This window comes from Lucilia cuprina, chromosome 3 (genome assembly GCF_022045245.1).
Source record: "Lucilia cuprina isolate Lc7/37 chromosome 3, ASM2204524v1, whole genome shotgun sequence".
Classification (NCBI taxonomy): domain Eukaryota; kingdom Metazoa; phylum Arthropoda; class Insecta; order Diptera; family Calliphoridae; genus Lucilia; species Lucilia cuprina.
Genome location: NC_060951.1, coordinates 44,360,852 through 44,380,978, shown reverse-complemented (window position 1 = coordinate 44,380,978; position 20,127 = coordinate 44,360,852). Strand labels below are relative to the sequence as shown.

Here is a 20,127-nt window from a genome sequence, read left to right as displayed (position 1 = left end):
ACAGAACTAGAACAGAACTAGAACAGAACTAGAACAGAACTAGAACAGAACTAGAACAGAACTAGAACAGAACTAAAATAGAACTAGAACAGAACTAGAACAGAACTAAACTACAACTGAGCTAATACTGAATGCTTAGAACAAGCTTAATCTAAACTAAATTTAGTATAAAATTTAAGCAAAATAGTTTACAAACAATGTTTAGCAACATGTTGCTTTAAGCTTAACTTCAAAATATAGCTAGCCTCATATTGAATTACTCTGAATACCCTTTTAGTTCACCTCTCAAACATATGCCTGCCTACTTTTAACATCGATTCTAGTTAAATTAACAAATTCTTTGGAAAACATATAAAAATTACTTATTGCAACTTGTATCTACAACAAGTGAAATTTTTTTCTGTTGCCCGTATCTTAACATTTTAAAGATCGAAACGCATACGAAGGAGCAGCAAACACATTTGTTTGATTTTCATTTTCAACATTTGTTAAATGTGTCTGTTGTATATTTTATTACTTTTCATTTCATTCTTTATTTTAATTAACATTTTACGCTCTGTGCGCCAAAATGCATCTAGAAGATTTTTTTCTCTCGAAAAAAAAAATAACAACAAGAAACAGACTCCAAATGCAGGGGATGGCGGAAACACATCATAAAATAATGTTTAAGCAAAGACAAACAAGATAAAAATTAAGAAGAAAACAACTTTTCTTAACAAGATGTTTTCATTTGAATAGCAGATTCCCTGAGATGTTTAAAAATGATCTTCCTTCCATTCTTGTAAGAGAAATAAGCACTGGGCTAATGGCGCCACAGACGTCACAGTTATGCTTGCTGGAGGCCAATTGCAAGACCACAAAGAAATACAGACAAAGATTTACATAATATTAATTTTCTTTGTTTAATAAATATTTTAATAAAAATTATTTATTTCAATTATTAATTACTTGTCAATTTTAACAGTTTTATTCAAAAATTATTTTTATTTAAAAACGATGATCATTTTTTTTTTCGAAGAATTAATTTTTTCTTTAAATATTTCTCTAGTGTGATTTTTTTTAAACTGTCAACATCTAAAGATTTCTTAAGAATTTCCGCTCAGACTTATATAATTCTCACAGAATTATTGAGATTCTTTTTTGAAAACTCCCGCAGAGCTGAGAATGGAAATTAAAGGCCAGTTTTGTGTATGAGAAATGGTTTGTGAGTACTTGAACATAAAAAAAGATCTTGTTAAGAGATCTTCTTCTGTTTTCTACTTGTGTACCTCAGGGAGTTTAACATTGTGATGCCATCTCTCATTATAGTAGATTTGAAGGCTAGTTGCTGCCTTAAAGTGCATTTTAAAAATGTAAAGTAAGTGTGTGATAATAGACCTCACAGTAAGATCTGTTTGTGGTTAATGTTGCATTTTTTTTTTGTTTGTTCCTTGATTGTTTTCTGTTGCTGATCTTGCTTGGATTTTGTCTAGAAAGAGTCTTTTTTTAATAATCAATACAAGTGCTGTTTGATGTTTTAAGGATTGTTGTGTGACAGGGGTTGTGATTTAACAAAATAAATATGTTCTAGGAAATATTTATTATTGGGATCTTAGTCGGCTTTTTTCCTTTTTATTTTTATTTTATCACACAATCATGTTTTATGACAATTTTGTGTTAATTTTATTGGTGTTTTGTTTGTAATAATAACGGTCTTTTGTTGCTGAACTACACCTTACATTATGCTTATCTCTAATCAGTCTTGCAAGTAGGCAAAATGTTTCTTATTTAATTTAAAAAGAATATTTTTCAAAAAAAGTGCAAAAACTATTTTAAAATTAAATTTTATTCAATATTTCTTAGAATTAAGAAAGAAAGGGAAGGAAAACAAAAACATAACTAGTTATTTATTTTATAAACTTTTATTTAAGCGACATGTTGCCAGTTGTCTCAAACTAGTTGCCTATACAGAGTAACATGTTGTTCAATCAATTTTGTCATACACAAAATTACAAAATGTTATGTTTTCTTAATTATTTATTTATTATTTAAACATTCGCTTAAATGTTACAAAATTATGAAAACTTTTGTTTAAGCAACATGTTGCTTGAGTTAAAAATTTAATGGAAATTATCTTGTACCTTTTGTTTCTAAACTATAAGTTGTTGAAATCGATTCTTATATTTTAAACTTTTGGAGTTTTACAAAACTTAGAATGTATATGTTACTACATAATTTGTTTAAGCAACATGTTGCTAGAAGGTTAAATTTAAAGACAAAATAAAAACAAAAATATTTCAATAAATTTATTTTTCAAACTAAAGAAGTATATTTTTTTCCTACAAAATTCTAAGAATTTATATTTTTTAGCAACATGTTGCTTGAAATTTTGAGCTGCAACATTAAAGAAAATATGCTGCTTAAACCTTTTTACTAAAAAAGAGTTTTTAATAGATTTATTTTTCAAACTAACAAATTATTTTTATTATTCCTACAAAATTCTAAGAATTTTTATTTTTTAGCAATATGTTGCTTAATATTTTGAGCAGAAAAATTACAGAAAATATGTATGTTGCTTAAAAAAAAACTAAAATGTTTTCTAAAAAATTTGCTTAAATGTTTTTAAATTTAAAATTATTAAATAAATGGATTTGTTGCTATATATTCTACTAACAGGAATAAAAAACAATAACAAATTATAATACAACAACATGTTGCTGTATTAGTTAAGCAACAAGCAGCATATTTTTCCTTTTAACTGTTGAAATTATAAATGGTTTCGTTAACATGTTGCGATTTAGCAACATGTTGCTGGAAACTTTGTCGATCCTTTTTTATACTAAACAAGTGTTTTTGTACAGAAAAGAACTATTAACAATTTAAGATTTTTTTCATTGAAAATTTCCTGTATAACAGTTGCATATACAATTTAAATATAGCTGTTGTTTCTATAGAAAATTTTGGGAAACATTTTTCTTGTGCTGATTTTTTTTTAATAGGCGTATAACAGAATGTTTATAACAGTTTTCTTTTATAAAATAATTTTTAAATAACATTTTTTTTATAAAGAAAAATTTGGATAATATTTTCTGACAAAAAAGATGTATAACGGTTTCGCTTTAAAATGTGTTTTACAATCTTTTTCAAAGAAAAGTAAATATAGAAAGGCATATAACAGTTTCTATTAACAATCTGTATAACAGTATTTTTTAATGAAAAATAGGTGTATAACAGTTTTTCTATAGAAATAAATTGTAAATAAAAATTGTTTATAAAGAAAAATGTTGTATGACAATTTTTTATAAAGAAAAATTTGTATAACAGTTTCGCTTTAGAATGTGTATAACAATCTATTCCAGAAAAGGCAGGTATTTAACAGTTTTTTTTTTTAAGGAAAAGGTTGTATAACAGTTTCGCTTTAAAATGTGTATAACAATTTTTTATAAAGAAAAAGTTGTATAACAGTTTCACTTAAAGAATGTGTATAACAATCTTTTCCCAAAAAGGTAGGTAGGTTTCGCTTTAAAATGTGTATAACAATCTTTTCTAGAAAAGGCAGGTGTTTAACAATCTTTTATAAAGAAAAATTTCTATATGAGAGTTTTTTCTATAGAAAATTTTGAGTATTAAAGTTTTTTCTTTAGAAAAGTATGAGTATAAGAGTTTTCGTTCTATGGACAATATGTATATAGCAGGATGTTCAACAGAATATTTTATGTATAACAGTTTTCATTAGAAAATTTTTTGTATAACAGTTTTGTATAACAGTTTTGTATAACAGTTTTTTATAACAGTTTTTTCTATAACTTGGAACTTAACATTCAAATAAACCATATAATTCTCATTTGGTAATATATAAATAATTACCTTATCTGATAAAAATGATTTCGATTGCCTTGTTAACGTCTCCTTTTATAAAGCTTCTAAAAGCCTCTAATTAAACATTCGTTCTCCCTAAGCTGTTATTTTGCACTCAACATAAATTACCAAGCTATTAAAAGAATTAAAATACAAACTAATAACTATAACATTATTTACTCTATAAAATAACAACAATTTCAATGTAAATGTACACAAAATAATAAGTAATTAAAACCCATTCTCATGTTGTTGTTGTTGTTCACAGGAAATAATTAAAAAGACAAATAAATATAAACCATTCTTCTAAAAGTTGTCACAATCTATACTACATATTGTTAAAGAACAAACAAAGGAGAAAAAAATAGAAAAAAAAAATAACAACACATTGCAAACAGATACAACAAAATAATCAAATAAAGTAAATAACTCAACAAAAAAAAAAAACGAAATGAAATGAAAAAACATACAAACAAACTGACAACATTTTAATGCAACAGATGAATCAATGAACTAAAACAAATTATTTACAAGTTCCATGTAATAAACACAGACAGACGGACGGATGGACGGACATGCACTCGAACACAACAATTTTAAGTTAAAGGATCAAAATCAAAAGGAGGAGTAGAAAGACAGTAGTAAAAATACTAATTGCAAAAAAAACAAAACATAAAATAAAGGCAAATGACATGTATGACAACAACACCATACTTAAACACATCGTCAACATCATCATCATCATTATTGTTAATGCCAACACAGCAAGCAACACCACACTCATTACTTTTATAGGCATTTACTATACTATGTAAGCATATGTATGTATGTATGTATGTATGTATGTATGTATGTATGTATGTATGTATGTATGTATGTATGTATGTATGTATGTATGTATGTATGTATGTATGTCTACATATCTCTTAGTTGTAGTTTTTTTTGAAGGAAATTACAGCAACAGTAACAAACAGCAGGCAAATGTAAACAATAAGGATTGCATTGCTCATTTAGTTAAAATGTACTCTCACTTGCATTCAATCACATACTGCGGCGAGAACAATATGCTGTGATGGGTAACATCAGAAATATATTTATGTTAAAGTCTTAAGCAGAATGTTGTTCTTAAAAGGTTTTGTTATAAAAACTTTTTAACAAAACTAAACTTTGCACTTGTATGTTTATTATTTAAAGAAAATACCCATCACTGTTTTAAATGTACACATTTGCATTTGTGTATTGCCTTAGTATTTTTTTCTTTCTAGTATAAAACTGTCAACAATTGAAAATTCTTATGGATCTTGATGATGAATATATAAATCCACTTATGAGTCTCACACGTTGTTATGGTGGGAGAAAGGGAAGACAGAGGGATTTAGTTAGTGAATGCAGGAGGATAAAAAAAAGCGCATTCAACAGTAACCATATTGCAAACAGAGACAATATATACATATTTATATATGCAGTCTTATGATATTGAATAGTTACACTCGGAGAAAGTGTTGAGTTATATACATTCATATATTAAAGGTTTTTAAAATATAGTTTTCTATACAAAAAAATGTTTTTTTAAGAAAACAAATTTGTATAACAATTTTTTTCTTCATAAAAATTTCTTTTTCTTTAAAAAAATGTCTGTATAACAGTTTTCTCCGTTAGAAAATTTTTTTTATAATATTTTTTTCAGAGAAAATTTTAATTATAACAGTTTTGTCTATAGACAATTTTGAGTATAAAATTCTTTTTCTCTTTGGAAAATTTTGAGTATAAAAGTTATTTTATAGTGTAAAATAAAAAATTAGTGAGTAAAACTTTTATCATTAAAAATTTGCGTTTAATAGTATTTTCTTTAGAAAAATGTATATAAATCAGTTTTATCCTTTAAAAAAATTGTGTATAACAGTTTTTTCTCTAGAAGAATTTGTATATTTAATAAGAAATATTGTATTAATATTAGGTTTTCCTTCAGAAAAATTAGTTTTTCTTAAAAAAAATGTCTGTATAACAGTTTTCTCCTTTAGAAAAATTTATATACTTAATTATCTTTTTCATAGAAAATTTTGAGTATTAAAATTTTTTCTTTAGGAAATTTTAGGTATAACAGTTATATTAAGGTGTAAAAGTTCTTTATATACAACACGTTAGAACATTAAACTTTTATTTGTTAAAAATGCGTATAACTGTTAATTTTTAGAAAAAGTTTGTTTATCAGTTTTTTTTTAGTTTTTTCTCTGGAAAAAATTGTATATTTTATAAGAAATATTCCATTTTTTCTATAAAAAATTTATTTCTAACGACTGTCTAGAACAATTTTTGTATAACAGTTTTTTATAGCCAAAATTAGAAAACTTTTAAAAAAGTTTAGTTTTTTCTATCAAAATAATTTCTGTATAACAATTTCGTCTGTAAAAAATTTGTGTATAACAGTTTTTCTTTAGAACGTATTATTTTAAGAAAATTTTTTTTTGATAAGAAAATTTGAGTATACCAGTTCTTATTATCGAAAAATGTGTGTATAATAGCTCATATTATAGAATTTGTGTATAACAGTTTTTCATGTAGATAAATTTGTCTACAACAGCTTTTTATATTAAAAAATTTGAGTATAACAGTTTTTCTTAAGAAAAAATTTTGTAAAACAGTTTTTTTCTATAAATTGTTATTAATTTTTTTTTAAATTTGTGTATAATAGTTTTTTCTATAAATATTTTTGTATAACAGTTTTTTCTATACAAAAATTTGTGTATAATAATTTTTTTCTATAGTATTTTTCTATATTTATGGTATGAGTATAACAGTTTTCTGTAAATAAATTTGTATGCAACACATTTTTCTGTATAAAACTTGATGTATAACAGTTTTCCATATAGAAAATTTTGAGTATAACAGTTTTTTGTATAACATCAATTTGAGCATAATAGTTTTTTCAGTTTTTATAAAGACTGTTTTGATTTTTCAAAATTCAATTTTTGTATAACAGTTTTTTTCTATACAAAGCTTTTATATAACAGTTTCCTGTTGAAGAAATTGTGTAAAACAGTTTTCTCTATAAACAAATTTGTATTTAAGAGTTTTTTTTATAATTTTATACAATTTTATACAACATATTTGTCTTTATAAAACTTGATGTATAACAGAAACTTTTGATTATAACAATTTTTGTATATTTTAATATAATAGTTTTCTATTGAAAAAAATTGTGTATAACAGTTTTTTATAGTAAAATTTTGAGTTGTTCGTTTAAGAAAATTTGTATTAAACTGTTTTTTTTCTATAGAATATTTTTAGTAGAACAGATTTATTTTTCAAAATTCTATAAAACAAAGTGGAAATGTTCTTTATAACAGTTATTCTATAAAAAATGTTTGTATCTTAGTTTTTTCCCTAAAAAGAATTGTATTTAACAGTTTGTATATAACAGTTTTATAAAAAATTATGTATAACAGTTATCCTTTATTTAAAAAATCAGGTATTCAGTTGTTTCTTTAAACATAATTTTGCTTAACAGTAACACGAAAATGTTTGTATAACAATTTTTTTCTAAAGAAAAATTTTGTATAACAATTTTCTAAATTATTTTTCTAAGTGTTTTTCTCCCATCCCTATGAATATCATATCTGTTCAGCTCTCTCTTGCATAAAATACAATTATAATGACACTACAAATAACTGTCAGTCACTAAACACCGACTGACTAACTAACTGCCAGGGTTTACTAAACAATTCAAGGCTCCCTTTCTAGCGCCCAGCTTTGTTTCTCTATGCAAGTAAAAATGCAAAAAAAAGATACAAAATGCCACATGTGTGTTTTGTTTTAAGTCCCATAGCTACAGGGCTGTAACAGCAACTGACTGCCACAGTTGACAGTCATGACTGTTACAAAGTTTAACTGACTCTGGCTGAATGCCTAACAGTTTGGCAGTCAGTCAGCAGCAGCAGCCGCTAAACTGTGATTCTTTTCTTTTTTACTGTGGCATAATGATAAATTAAATTTTCACTTTAATAACAAAAACACTGCAGGTTATATTATTGCATTTTTTAGTTGTTCTTCTTCTCTTCTGTTATGGTCTTTTTTTAATAGATTTTTTTTTTACTTTATGATTTAGGAGAAAAATGGAAAAAAATATTTTTATAAAAATGTATTTAGAGAAAAAAGGCCTTGACAAAATGTTAGGCAATGATGGCATAAGGTATGAAACATAAATACTCATAAATACACTCGCTACATGTTGATAACAATATTAGAAACTGAAATAATATACATTTTATGTTTGTGCAGCCATAAGTATCATTGAAATAAGTTTACACTCACTCACACTTAGTCATATGTATGTGATAAGGGTACGTTTTTCCTTCGATGAAAAATTTACCTCCCACCAGGGGTTTGAGATATGGATACACAGCATATTAGTATTTATGTATGTATTTATTTTCCATGTATGTTTGCCATTTTTTCCCCTCCTTTACTCTCTTCATCTTATCAATGTAATAATGTTGTAAAATACATGTAAACCTTATATTTTTATTATGTACATACACATATTTTGTTGTTAGTTGTAAGGAAAGGGAATTTTTTGTTGTACCTTTACTAAATCTATTAGAGTTTTAGCAAAATTATGGCAAAACTGCTTATTGCAAGAAAAACAAGGACATGTTGTGTCATGTTTTCTATGGCATAATTAAACATGTTGTGGCATGTTGAAATGCAGTTTATATGTATTTTATTATATTCATCAATATAGAAATAAATATAAAATTAAAGTTTGTTCGACAAAGTGTTGAGAATGAAAAGTTGTTTTGGGAATATTTTAAGTTCGATAATATGATTGCTCAATTATTTTTTAACTCTTAATAAGGAGTTGGACCAGGTTGCCTTGCAGAAACCATTTCTTATTTATCTTAAAAACTGAAATTTTTACTTAAATTAAGAATTTTAAAATTTTGCTAAAAATTAATATTAATAGAAGGAAAAATTTTTAAAATAATTTTAAAAAATTGACAAGGCTTTTAACTTTCATATAAAACAAACTTTGGCATTTATCTCAAAAATTAAAATTTTGGCAGATTTTTTAAAATAAAATTTTTTTTCCAGTTTTTGTAGCAATTTTTTTTTAAATTTCGCAAAATTTTTCTTCATTAAACTTATTTTTTAAAATAACTTAAAAAAATTTGCAAGGCCTTAAAATAATAAATGCTGCAAACTTTTGAATTTATCTCAAAAACTAAAATTTTGGCAGATTTTCGAAGTTGGTAGTTAAAAAACATTTTTTTAAATTTAAGTAAGGAACATTTTTTTTAAATTTTGCAAAAAACTTTTGTCTAAATTTAACTAAATTTTTTTAAATAATTTTTAAATATTAACAAGGACTAAAATCTCAAATTTTAGCGAATTTTCTTATTTAATCCTAAAGAAAACAAAATTTTTCAGTTTTTGTAAGCAATATTGTTTAAATTTGCAAAAAATTTTGTCTCAGTTAATTTTTTTTAATAATTTTTAAATAATACCAAGACCTTAAAACAACATTTACAGCAATTTTTTCTTATTTATCTTAAAAACTCAAATTTAGGCGAATTTTCTAAGTTAGAGTTAAAAAAAAAATATTTGATAATTTTGTAAGGAACTTTTTTTTAATTTTGTAAAAATTTTTGTGTAAATTATACTAAATTTTCTAAAATAATTTTTAAATATTACCAAGACCTTAAAATAATATTAAGAGCAATTTTTTCGTATTTATGTTAAAAACTTAAATTTTGGTGAATTTTCTAAGTTAGAGTTCAAGAAAATTATTTTATATTTTTTTAAGGAATTTTTTTAATTTTGCAAAAACTTTTGTCTAAATTTAACTAAAATTTTTAAATTATTTTAAATATAACCAAAACATTAAAATAAAATCTACACCAAACTCTTTGCACTTGTCCTAAAATCTCAAATTTTGTCAAATTTTCTAAGTAAGTCTTAAAAAACAATTTTTTTTTTCATTTTTGCAAGAAATTTTTTCAAATTTTCTATAAACTTTTTCTTAAATGAAACAATTTTTTTTAGAAATAATATTTAAATATTCCCTAGACCTTGATATAACGTCCATGGCAAACTTTTCGCATTTATCTTAAGATCTAAAATTTGGGTGAATTTTATAAGTTTGTATTAAAAATATCTATTATATAAATAAGGAACTTTAATTTTTTTTTAATTTTCAAAAAAACGTTTGTCTAAATTTAACTAAAATTTTTAAAATAATTTTCAAATATTACCAAGACCTTGATAGAATATAAACATCATACTTTTTGCATTTATCTTTAAAACTCAATTTTTAGCGGATTTTCTAAGTTTGTCTTAAAAAATAAAATTTTTGTTATTTTAATACGGAACTTTTTTTGTAATTTTCTAAAAACTTTTATTTAAATTAAACTAAAATTTTTTTTAAGTTATTTCCAAATATTACCAAGGCTTTGATAAAACATCTGTAGCAAACATTTCGCATTTATCATGAAGTCTCTAATTTTGGTGAATTTTCGAAATTAATTAAAATTTTTAATTTTATTTTCAAACTTTTTTTGAAATTTTGCAAAAACTTTTTTGTAAATGAAACAATTTAAAAACAATTTTTACGAATTCTCAATTCTCAACTTTAGTTAGATTTTGTTTGTATTTCTTTTAAAAACTCAAATTTTCCAAAAAATTTTCACAAATTTTCAAAGTCAATTATTGAAAACTTAAAAATGTTTGTATTAAACTTTATTTCAATATTTCCCTAAGAAAAATTTGTTTAAATATCTTTCTTTACATTATGAGCAAGAAAAGTGTTCAAATATTTTAAAAATTTAATATTTAACAATAGAAACCATTAGACATGCCCTTTTATTATCCCCAAGTAATGCAAGAAGTATAGAGTAAAGTTTCAAGGATTTGTTTCAAGTCTCAAGACAAGTATTTGCTGGAATATTTTTCAACAATTTATACAACTACTTAGCAAAAATTTGGTAATATAATGCAACCTATTACCTGATAACATTCGTTTCAATGACTAATATATGTCGTTCTCATAGAAGTACTTAAATAACGTCTTATTGATAAAATGTGTTATAAATACTTTCTTTTACTTGCTTCTTCGAAAAGATATACAAACTGTATACATTTTTGCATACGATATATGTACATTGACTGACTTTTCTTATTACTTGTAAGTGATTGTGGTAAGTACTTGCCTTACAATGACATTACCACTATAAAATAATGACTTACAATGTAATTAAAATTAAATTTTTTTAGAATTTTAATTTTATAACATAAAAATATATTTTGTCCTAAAGAGATGAGACCATAATGTTCATTAAAGCATGTTAGAAAGAAAAGAAACTAAAATACTATATAGTAAAAGGTTTTTACACCAAAAGAATACCATAACCAAAGGACAAGAAAGTTTTCCAAACTATTTTTAAACCAACAGATACATGTTTTCTATATTTCACAAAAAACAACATAAAATAAATATAAAGAATTTTTACCTCAAGTTTATTGTTCCTGTTCCTTGCTAAACATTTAGTTTTATGGATTTTCTGTTATTTTTAGAAAATTTCACTAAAAGTCTTGCTTTTCTTTTTGTCATAAACAAAACAAAAAAAATGAAAAAACACAAAACAGGAAGACATTTTTTGCAACTGGCACGTTTTACAAAGTTTTTGGTCTATATTTCTAAATTTTAATGGACTTTAAGCCATAACAAAAGAAAAGTTTAGTTTGTTAAACTAAAATATAAGTTGGCTTTAAGCCAACTAAGTAAAATATTTAGTTATTTTAATATAAATATAACAAATTCAACCCAAAATTTTGTAAAATTTTTAAAATGTTCAATTACACTTAAAAAACAATTTTCTTTAAAGGACTTTTTTGTATGATTTTAAGATTAAAATCTCTTAACAAAGTCCTTGAGTTGTTGTCTTTGTCTTTTTAATTAACTGGGGTTGAGTGACAAGTCTTGTGTATTCCCTACTCTGTTGCTTATTTGTCTGTTTTGTTTGATTTAACATGTCAATTGTTATTTGTCATGTTTTGTTTACCCAAACATGTGTGTATATGTTATTTTAAGGATATTTGTAAAGGATATTTTTTATATGTATTGAAGAAGACTATTGGTTATAAGACAAATAAAGATATCAATACAGACTCCTTGGCACATGAGTTCTAAGTGTATTTTTGTGCTTGAAAACCCTGCAGTTTTGTTAATAGGAAATATTGCAATTTATTATTTTTCACATCCCCGGTAATCAAACATAGGATTAAGTGTTTCTAAACAATCTGAAGCTTATGATTTGGTGTTTGTGAAACTAGTGAGAAAATTTTGTTATTGTAAACAGTAGAATCAAAGCCATACACAGACTACTAGAGACTAGTTACTATACTAGATCTAAGTAGTCTATAAAATATGTAATTATATTAATTCTAGTTTAAGTTGAAAGAATTCTTTAAAAGTCTTTGTTTAACATCTTTAGTTAGATTATAAAAGCTCATAGCAGCCGGGTATGTTATCTGTGTTGGCAATTGTGGATAAATATAGACAGTAGAGACTAGTTACCATACTGGTTCATTGTAGTCCAAAAAATATCCAATTAGTTTTCTTCTAGCTGAAGTTAAAAGAATTCTTTTAAATTCTTTGTTAAATCATAATCACACCAGTAGAGTATGTAGTCTATGTTGGCAATTGTGGACAAATGTAGACACAAGGGACTAGTTACCATATTGGGTTTTTGTAGTCTATAAAATATTCACTTATTTTTCTTCTAGCTAAAGTTAAAAGAATTACTTTAAATTCTTTGTTTAACATCTTTAGCTAGAGCATAATCATATCACCAGAGAATCTTGTCTGTGTTGGCAATTGTAGATAAATATAGACACTAGAGACTAGCTACCATACTGGGACTTTGTAGTTCATAAAGTATCCAATTGCTATTCTTCTAGCTAAAGTTAACAGAATTCTTTTAAATTGTCTCTTAAAGTAGAGCATCATCACTCAAACTAGCAGGGTATGCGGTCTGTGTAGGCAATTGTATGATAAATATAGACATTTTTGACTTATTTTCTTTTTATTTACGATTTGCTTTTAAGGACACAATTTAAATAATGAAAAGTTTTAAATAAAAGAATATGTTATAAATAACTTTTCTTTAAATTAGTTAAATCCTTCAACACAAGTAATTAAAATTGAATTTGAAATGTTACATTTTGACACAAAAGATGATAATAAATTGTAACAACTGAACTATAAATGTAAGCGATAAGTAGGTGATAGAAAAGTGAGATAAAATAAACTGTTTGTAGAGAGTTAGCAACAGGAAGTCGGATTTCAATATCCCAAGTGGGAGTGACATTAGAATTAAAAATCTTAGCAAAGGGGGAAATTTAAAAGGGATTGTAAAAGTAGAAAAAGATTTAAAATTTTTCAAATACTTCATAATATTTTTGTAAATTATTTTTCAAAATTTCTTAAATATTTCTTTAACATTCTTTAGATTATCTATCTTTTACTAAAACTTATCTCAATTTTTGTTAAAATCTCGAACTTTGACAAATTTTTAAAAATCAGTATTTGAAATTTTAGTTTTTATTTATTAAGTTGAAATTTTTTCAAAAATTGTTAAAATTTTTTTTAATAATAAAAATATTTTTTTTGAATAATTTTTAACAATTACTAAGACAATGATCTATCTTTTACAAAAAGTTTTTTTCAATTTTTGTTAAAATTTCAAATTTTGACAAATTTTCAAAGTCAGAATTTTAAATTAAAATTTTTATTTATTATGTGATAATTTTTTAAAAAATTCGTTAAAATATCTTTAGTAATAAAAATAAATTTGTTAAATAATTTTTTAAAATTTCTAAGACCTTTAGCTATCATTTACTAAAACTTTTTTCAATTTTTGTTAAAATCTTAAAATTTGACAAATTTTCAAAATCAGTATTTAAAATTTGAGTTTTTATTTATTAAATGGATATTTTTTTAAAAAAATTTAAAATTTCTGTAATAATAAAAATAAATTTTGTTTTCAATAATTTTATAAAATTCTTAAGACTTTTAGCTATCCTATACAAAAACTTTTTTTAATGTTTGTCAAAATATAAAATTTTGACAAATTTTCAAAGTCAGAATTTTCTCATTTTTTAAAAATTTTTTTTTTTATAATTTTTTCAAAAATTTGTTAAAATATGTTTAATAATAAAAATAAATTTGTTAAATAATTTTTTAAAATTCCTAAAACCTTTATCTATCATTTACTAAAACTTTTTTTAAATTATTGTTAAAATCTCAAATTTTGACAAATTTTTAAAATCAGTATTTGAAATTTGAGTTTTTGTTTATTAAGTTGACACTTTTCAAATATTTTGTAAAACTTCTGTAATAACAAAACTAATTTTTTTTTTGAATAATTTTTAAAAATTACTAAGACATTGATCTTGCTTTTACAAAAAGTTTTTTTCACATTTTGTTAAAATCTCAAATTTTAAAAAAAAAATTCAAAAAACGTCATAATTTGAAAATTTAAAGAAAACTTTTTCAAGCATTTTTGTTTAATACAATTTTTTATTGTAATATTGATTAGTTGCTTTTAATTTGTTATAGTAACTAGTTGCGTAACTAGTGCTTTCTAAGGATATTATTAAAATCGCTTTTACAATTTCTTTAATTTTTAAGCAACAGCTGAAATTCTTAGCTCGTTTCTATAAATCTTTGTTGCATTTTTTATTTTCTTAATTTTTTCCATAGTTTTTCTTAAACTTTTGTCGAAAATTTTATTATTTACCATAAACCATGAATTTGACAAGATCATAAAAGAAAATAAAACTTTTTTACGCCTTTTTTTATTAAACAAATAAAATAACATGAAACAACTAAAAACAAATTACAAAAGTTTTAAAGCAAAAAGTAATAAAAACACAAAAAATTTGTAAAGAAAAAAAACATGATGAATTTCCATAGAGACGACATATCACAGGGAAAAAAAGAACATGTTGAGGGAACATGTGTTCATGCCACAACTAAAACAACAATAACATTAGCAAATAATAATGTGGAAAAAGAAAGAAAATCAATATTTACTCAGACCAAAAGCCAAAACCCATTCGATTCACATGTTAAAACAAAAGTTTTTTTTTTCAAAGAAAGAAATGAATGGAATGAATGGTTGATTGCAATAGCATCATCATGAAATCATTGGAAGGCAGCCATGGGTAACAGGGAACGAATGTAAGCAGGTGTTTACAAATACAGAGAAAAAATAGGTTTTTATGCTTTCTACCAAATCTTAACACTTGTGATCTTTTTGAAATTTATGAAACTTATAAACTCTTTGTGCCGTTCCCTGTTTTTTAATGTAAAAAAATAACAGCGAAACATTTAGCAAAACATGAAATAATGTTGTATATTAAATGTTTGCTAATGCTTGTATTGTTAGCTACTGTAAATAAATAAAAAATATATTCGAAGAAAGAACTACTGGAATTATATGTTGATAAAAACATTGGATGTTGCACCTCAACAACTCGAAAAAAATAATCATTTAAAACAATATTTTAACTAACAAATGAATAAATATGATGCTAATGTCTGAGAGGGGAAAAACTCACAGCCAGATGTTTGTTGATGAGCAACAAGATTTACACTTTTTTTTCATTAATACATTTTTGTTATGTTTGTTGTTAAATGTTTATCTTAATATTCACACTCAAAACCACACTGATCTTTTCCGTCGTATTGGGCAGGTTTTCAATTTACGCATAGAAAACAGTTGCATGATTTTTTCAAATAGACATTCATCATAATGTGCAACTTGCCACTGCTGCTAATGCAGCTAAACACAACTAGACAGCAGAACGTGACCGTATGTGAGCAAACGAAAAATTGTTATGGGAAAATAATTTTAGAATAATGAGTGAAGAGTTTAATTTATTGATTGATTTAATTTATAGAAAGCTTTTGTTTTCTTCAGATTTCTTCTTTTAGATTTAATAGTTTACAATTTAAAAAAAAAAATTAAATAAATTTTAAAAGTACAAAAGTGTGAAAAATTGTTTTTATTTTTTTAACCATGATTTTAGTTTTTTCCTAAAAACTTTTGTTTTAATGTTAAGAAAACTTTTAAAAAAATTTTAAAAATTGCACGACCTTTAGCTAACATTCACTGAAACTTTTTTGCTTTTAACTCAAAAACTCAAATTTTGAGAAAATTTCAAAATTGGTTCTTGAAAACAATTTTTTTTATTTTGACTAAAATTTTTTTGGAATATTAAAAAAAAGAAATAGTATTAATAAATAAAAATTTTTGTAAATAATTTTTAAAAGTTACCATGACATTTAGCTAACATTTACTGAAACTTTTTTGCTTTTAACTCAAAAACTAAAATTTTTAGAAAATTTTCAAAATTAGTACTTGAAAACAAAATTTTTTATTTTGATGAAAATTTTGTTGGATTTTTTTTTAAAAACTTTCGTATTAGTAAATATAAACATTTTGAAATAATTTTTGGAAATTGCCAAGACCTTTTGCTAACATCTTCCAAAACATTTTGCTTTTATTTTAAAAACTAAAATTTTAACGAATTTTCAAAATTTATATTTGAAAATATTTTTTTTTATTTTGTCGTAATTTTTTGGAATATTTAAAAAATCTTAATAATAAATTTATATTTTTTAATAATTTTTAAAAATTGCCAAGACCTTTTGCTAATATTCTCTAAAATATTTTTGTTTTAATTTCTAAAACTGAAATTTTGCTGAATTTTTTAAAATTAATATTTAAAAATATTTTTTTTTTTTTCATATTTGTGTAACATTTTTTGGAAAATTTTTAAAAAAATCGTATTAACTTATATAAAAAATTTTAAACAATTTTTAAAAATTGCCAAATTGCCTTTTGTTGACATATTCTAATATATTTTTGAATTTATCTCTAAAACTCAAATTTTGAGGAATTTTATAAATCAGTACTTTTTTTTTTGGTGTATTTTTTTTAATATTAAAAATTTCTTATTAATAAATATAATTTTGTATAAATAATTTATAATTTATAAACAATATATCATTTATAATTTAAAAATTTCCATGATCTTTATCTAACATTCACTGAAAGTTTTTTTCTTTTATCTCAAAAACCCAAATTTTGAGAAATATTCAAAATCAATATTTAAAAATAGAATTTTTTTAATTTTAGTGTAAATTTTTTCAAAATATTAAAACAACTTTCCTATTAGTTAATTACATTTTTTTTAATAATTTTTAAAAAGTTGCCAAGAGTCTTTGCTAACATATTTTAAAATAATTTTGCTTTTATCTCAAAAATTTGAATTTAGAGGAATTTTCAAAAACAGTTTCAAAAAAATTTTTTTTAAATTTTAATACTTAATACAATTTTATAAGAGAAAAATCTTTAAAAATTTGGTAAAATTAAATTTATAATGACTACACCTTGAAGTTTACATATATTTTTTTAATTTGGGAGATATTCCTCCAAATTTAGTTGGTCACATTATTTTTTTTAAATTCTTACCCCTTTTTTTAAACAAATCCAAACAAATGAAATGTATGAATAAAGTCCAAGTAAAAAGTTCAATTTGATTTTTTTTATTTAAACAAGAGGGCGATCAAACAAAATTATCTTTGAAAAAAAAAACATTTAATAGACAAATGCCATAATCCCCAAGAACTTGTAAACTTTCTCATAAAAGTTTATTAATACAGCAAACAGCTTCTCATGATAAGAACCATATTTTACAACTTTAGAATTAATGTTTTCTTCCAAAAAAATTTAAAAACTTGTTAAAACATGTTTGAAAGTGAACATTTTTGTCTACTTTAGGGAGTTTAATGTTAAAAAAATTCTTTATGATATTTACTTCCTTAAAGTTGGGGGGAGTCTTTAAGCTAATAAAAACAACACCTTTTGCGGCAAGTCAATAAATATTATTTTCTAATTTTTTTTTAAAGAAAACACACATCTGTATGCAGATTTTTGTAAAAGAAACATTAAAAGAAATTTTAAATAAACAAAATAGGAAAACAAGAAATTTCTTTCAGATAAACATAAACAATGATTTCCGTGTTTTGTCTTAAAGGTAAAAAAATACATAACATAAATCTATTAAAAAATATGATTTGTAGAGTTTAAACTAAAAAAAGGAATAATGTTTTAGAAACATCTTAAGTAGAATAAAAGAATTGATTAAAATACGGACCTAAGGACTTTTGTATACATTCTGCATTACTTAGGTGTAGTTAAGTGGTGACTTGCATACCTGCAAAAAAACTTCCAAAGAAACGAAAAAGATGTAGAATTAACTCCATGGAAGACCTGAAGAAGTTATGATTTTAACATAGGCTTGTCATAGGAGGGCTGTTCTTTTTGTTTGATGCTAAATTCACTACATCTGAAGTCATTCTTAGGAAGTAATTTTTATGTTTTTTTTTAAGTTATTAAGAAGTGAAATTTTAGTATTATAGAAATAATATATAACTTCAATTAGAAAAATAATGGATTACTTTTGCTTCTTTAGAAGTCAATTAACATCACTTCCACAAAAGATAAAACAAATTCATTTAGTGCTGATAAATATTATTCTTTTGGAAGTACTACCAACTGGTCTATGGACTAGTCTCTTAGCTAGTCTATTGAGTAGTTTCTGGACTAATCTTTTGAATAGTCTATGGACTTGTCTCTTGAGTGGTCTATTGACTTGTCTATGGACTAGTCTATTGACTAATATGGACTAATCTACTGGCCACTCTCTTGACTTATATATGAACTAGTCCTTTGAGTTATCTATTGAGTGAACCTATGGAGTCCATTAATGTATTAATAGTCCATGACCTAGTCTATGTTTTAGTCAGTGAATAAGTTTATGGACTTAGTCTATTAACTATTGACTTATCTATTAACATACTAGAGCAAGTCTTTTATATTTCAGCCAATGACTCATTCATGACCTTTTGTAATTTTGTTTTTTTTCTGCAATCTAACTAAATGTCCTTCTCCTTGTGGTGGAATTTAATTGTCCTTGCATTGTCATTACATCTGATGTCAGACATGATGATGACAATGAGATTTTCTCATCAAACTCAACAAATATTTGAAATTAAAAGCAACCAAACTTATAACAAATGTCAGTCATTGCTCCTGTTTCAGTTCATGCTAAAAGGTTAAATGAACTTTTTCTTGCATGTTATCCTAGTTAAGGCAACTGTAATTTATTTTGATTATTTATTATACCGCATTATTACTGCAGTTGTCTATTTAAAGCATTTAGAGTTATTTACTTTAAAAATTTTCATTTTATAAAACTTTTTACAAAAAATTGATTGAAGAAAAACTAAATGATAACTCACCTTGCACAATGCCACACCCGTATCCAAACGATCCATAAAATTTTCTGCATTTATTGTTAATTCCGGATAAAGTGTGTTCATCCATTCGGCTAAATCTTCTTTCATTGCTTCCAAATATTCTTCACTCGACTTGAAGGGTCGATATGGTCGTGCCTCGAGCAACGCCATTTTGTTTTGGTTTATTTCTTTTAATGTTTTATAATTGTCGAGTTGAAATTCTTTTTTTATTTTTTTTTTCTAATTAAGGCAAGTTTGTGAAGTTTTAAAAATTTTTTTTCTTCTAATTTCCCCTTTTTTTCAGATAAAATTTTGTTAGTGTAATTAGGGGTTTGGCAAATATTTTAATTTTAATAAAATATTTATTTTCATTTATTTTTTTAAGTAAAGCAACACATATTTTGGTTTATAAAAGTAAAATTGATTTTATGACTAATACTTAAAGCCATAACGTTTTGTTTTAAGAAGAGAAAGAGGGACTAAATTTTCATGACAAATGAAAATAAAACTGGGAGTTCCTTTTGTTCGTGGAAGGAGCAAAGGGTCAACGTTTTCGTAGAACTGAAAAGAAAAAAAAATAAAGGATTTATGAATAAATAAAATATCTTTTTAAATTAAATAATTTTTAAATTTGAATTTTTGTGTAAAAAGTGAGATTTCATGTAAATAACAATTTCTTGTTTAAGGTCCCTTCCAAAGTCATAAAGATATTAACCGCTTATTTTAGTTTTATTACGCATATTTTCCATTCAAAATCCTTACATTAAACCATTAATAACTTTATTAAGCATTTATGAATATGGGGGGTTTTACTTTAAACACTTCATATCATCTACTCCCTTATAATTATACTCTTCAATGATTTATCCTCTTTGTTCTTTAATCCTTTAATCCTACTCAACATCAACTCAACTGTCAATGAC

General features: G+C 23.9%; 1 protein-coding gene across 1 annotated transcript in view; it reads right to left on the bottom strand.

Annotated features, from left to right (window-relative positions):
* LOC111688381 (GAS2-like protein pickled eggs) overlaps positions 1-19,503 on the bottom strand; it is an 88,191-nt gene extending 68,688 nt beyond the window's left edge. Inside the window, exon 1 of the mRNA XM_046946765.1 lies at positions 19,208-19,503. Coding sequence (XP_046802721.1) covers positions 19,208-19,375 — 168 coding nt within the window. The 5' untranslated portion in view covers positions 19,376-19,503. The remainder of the gene's footprint in view (positions 1-19,207) is intronic.
* Positions 19,504-20,127: the final 624 nt, after the last annotated feature.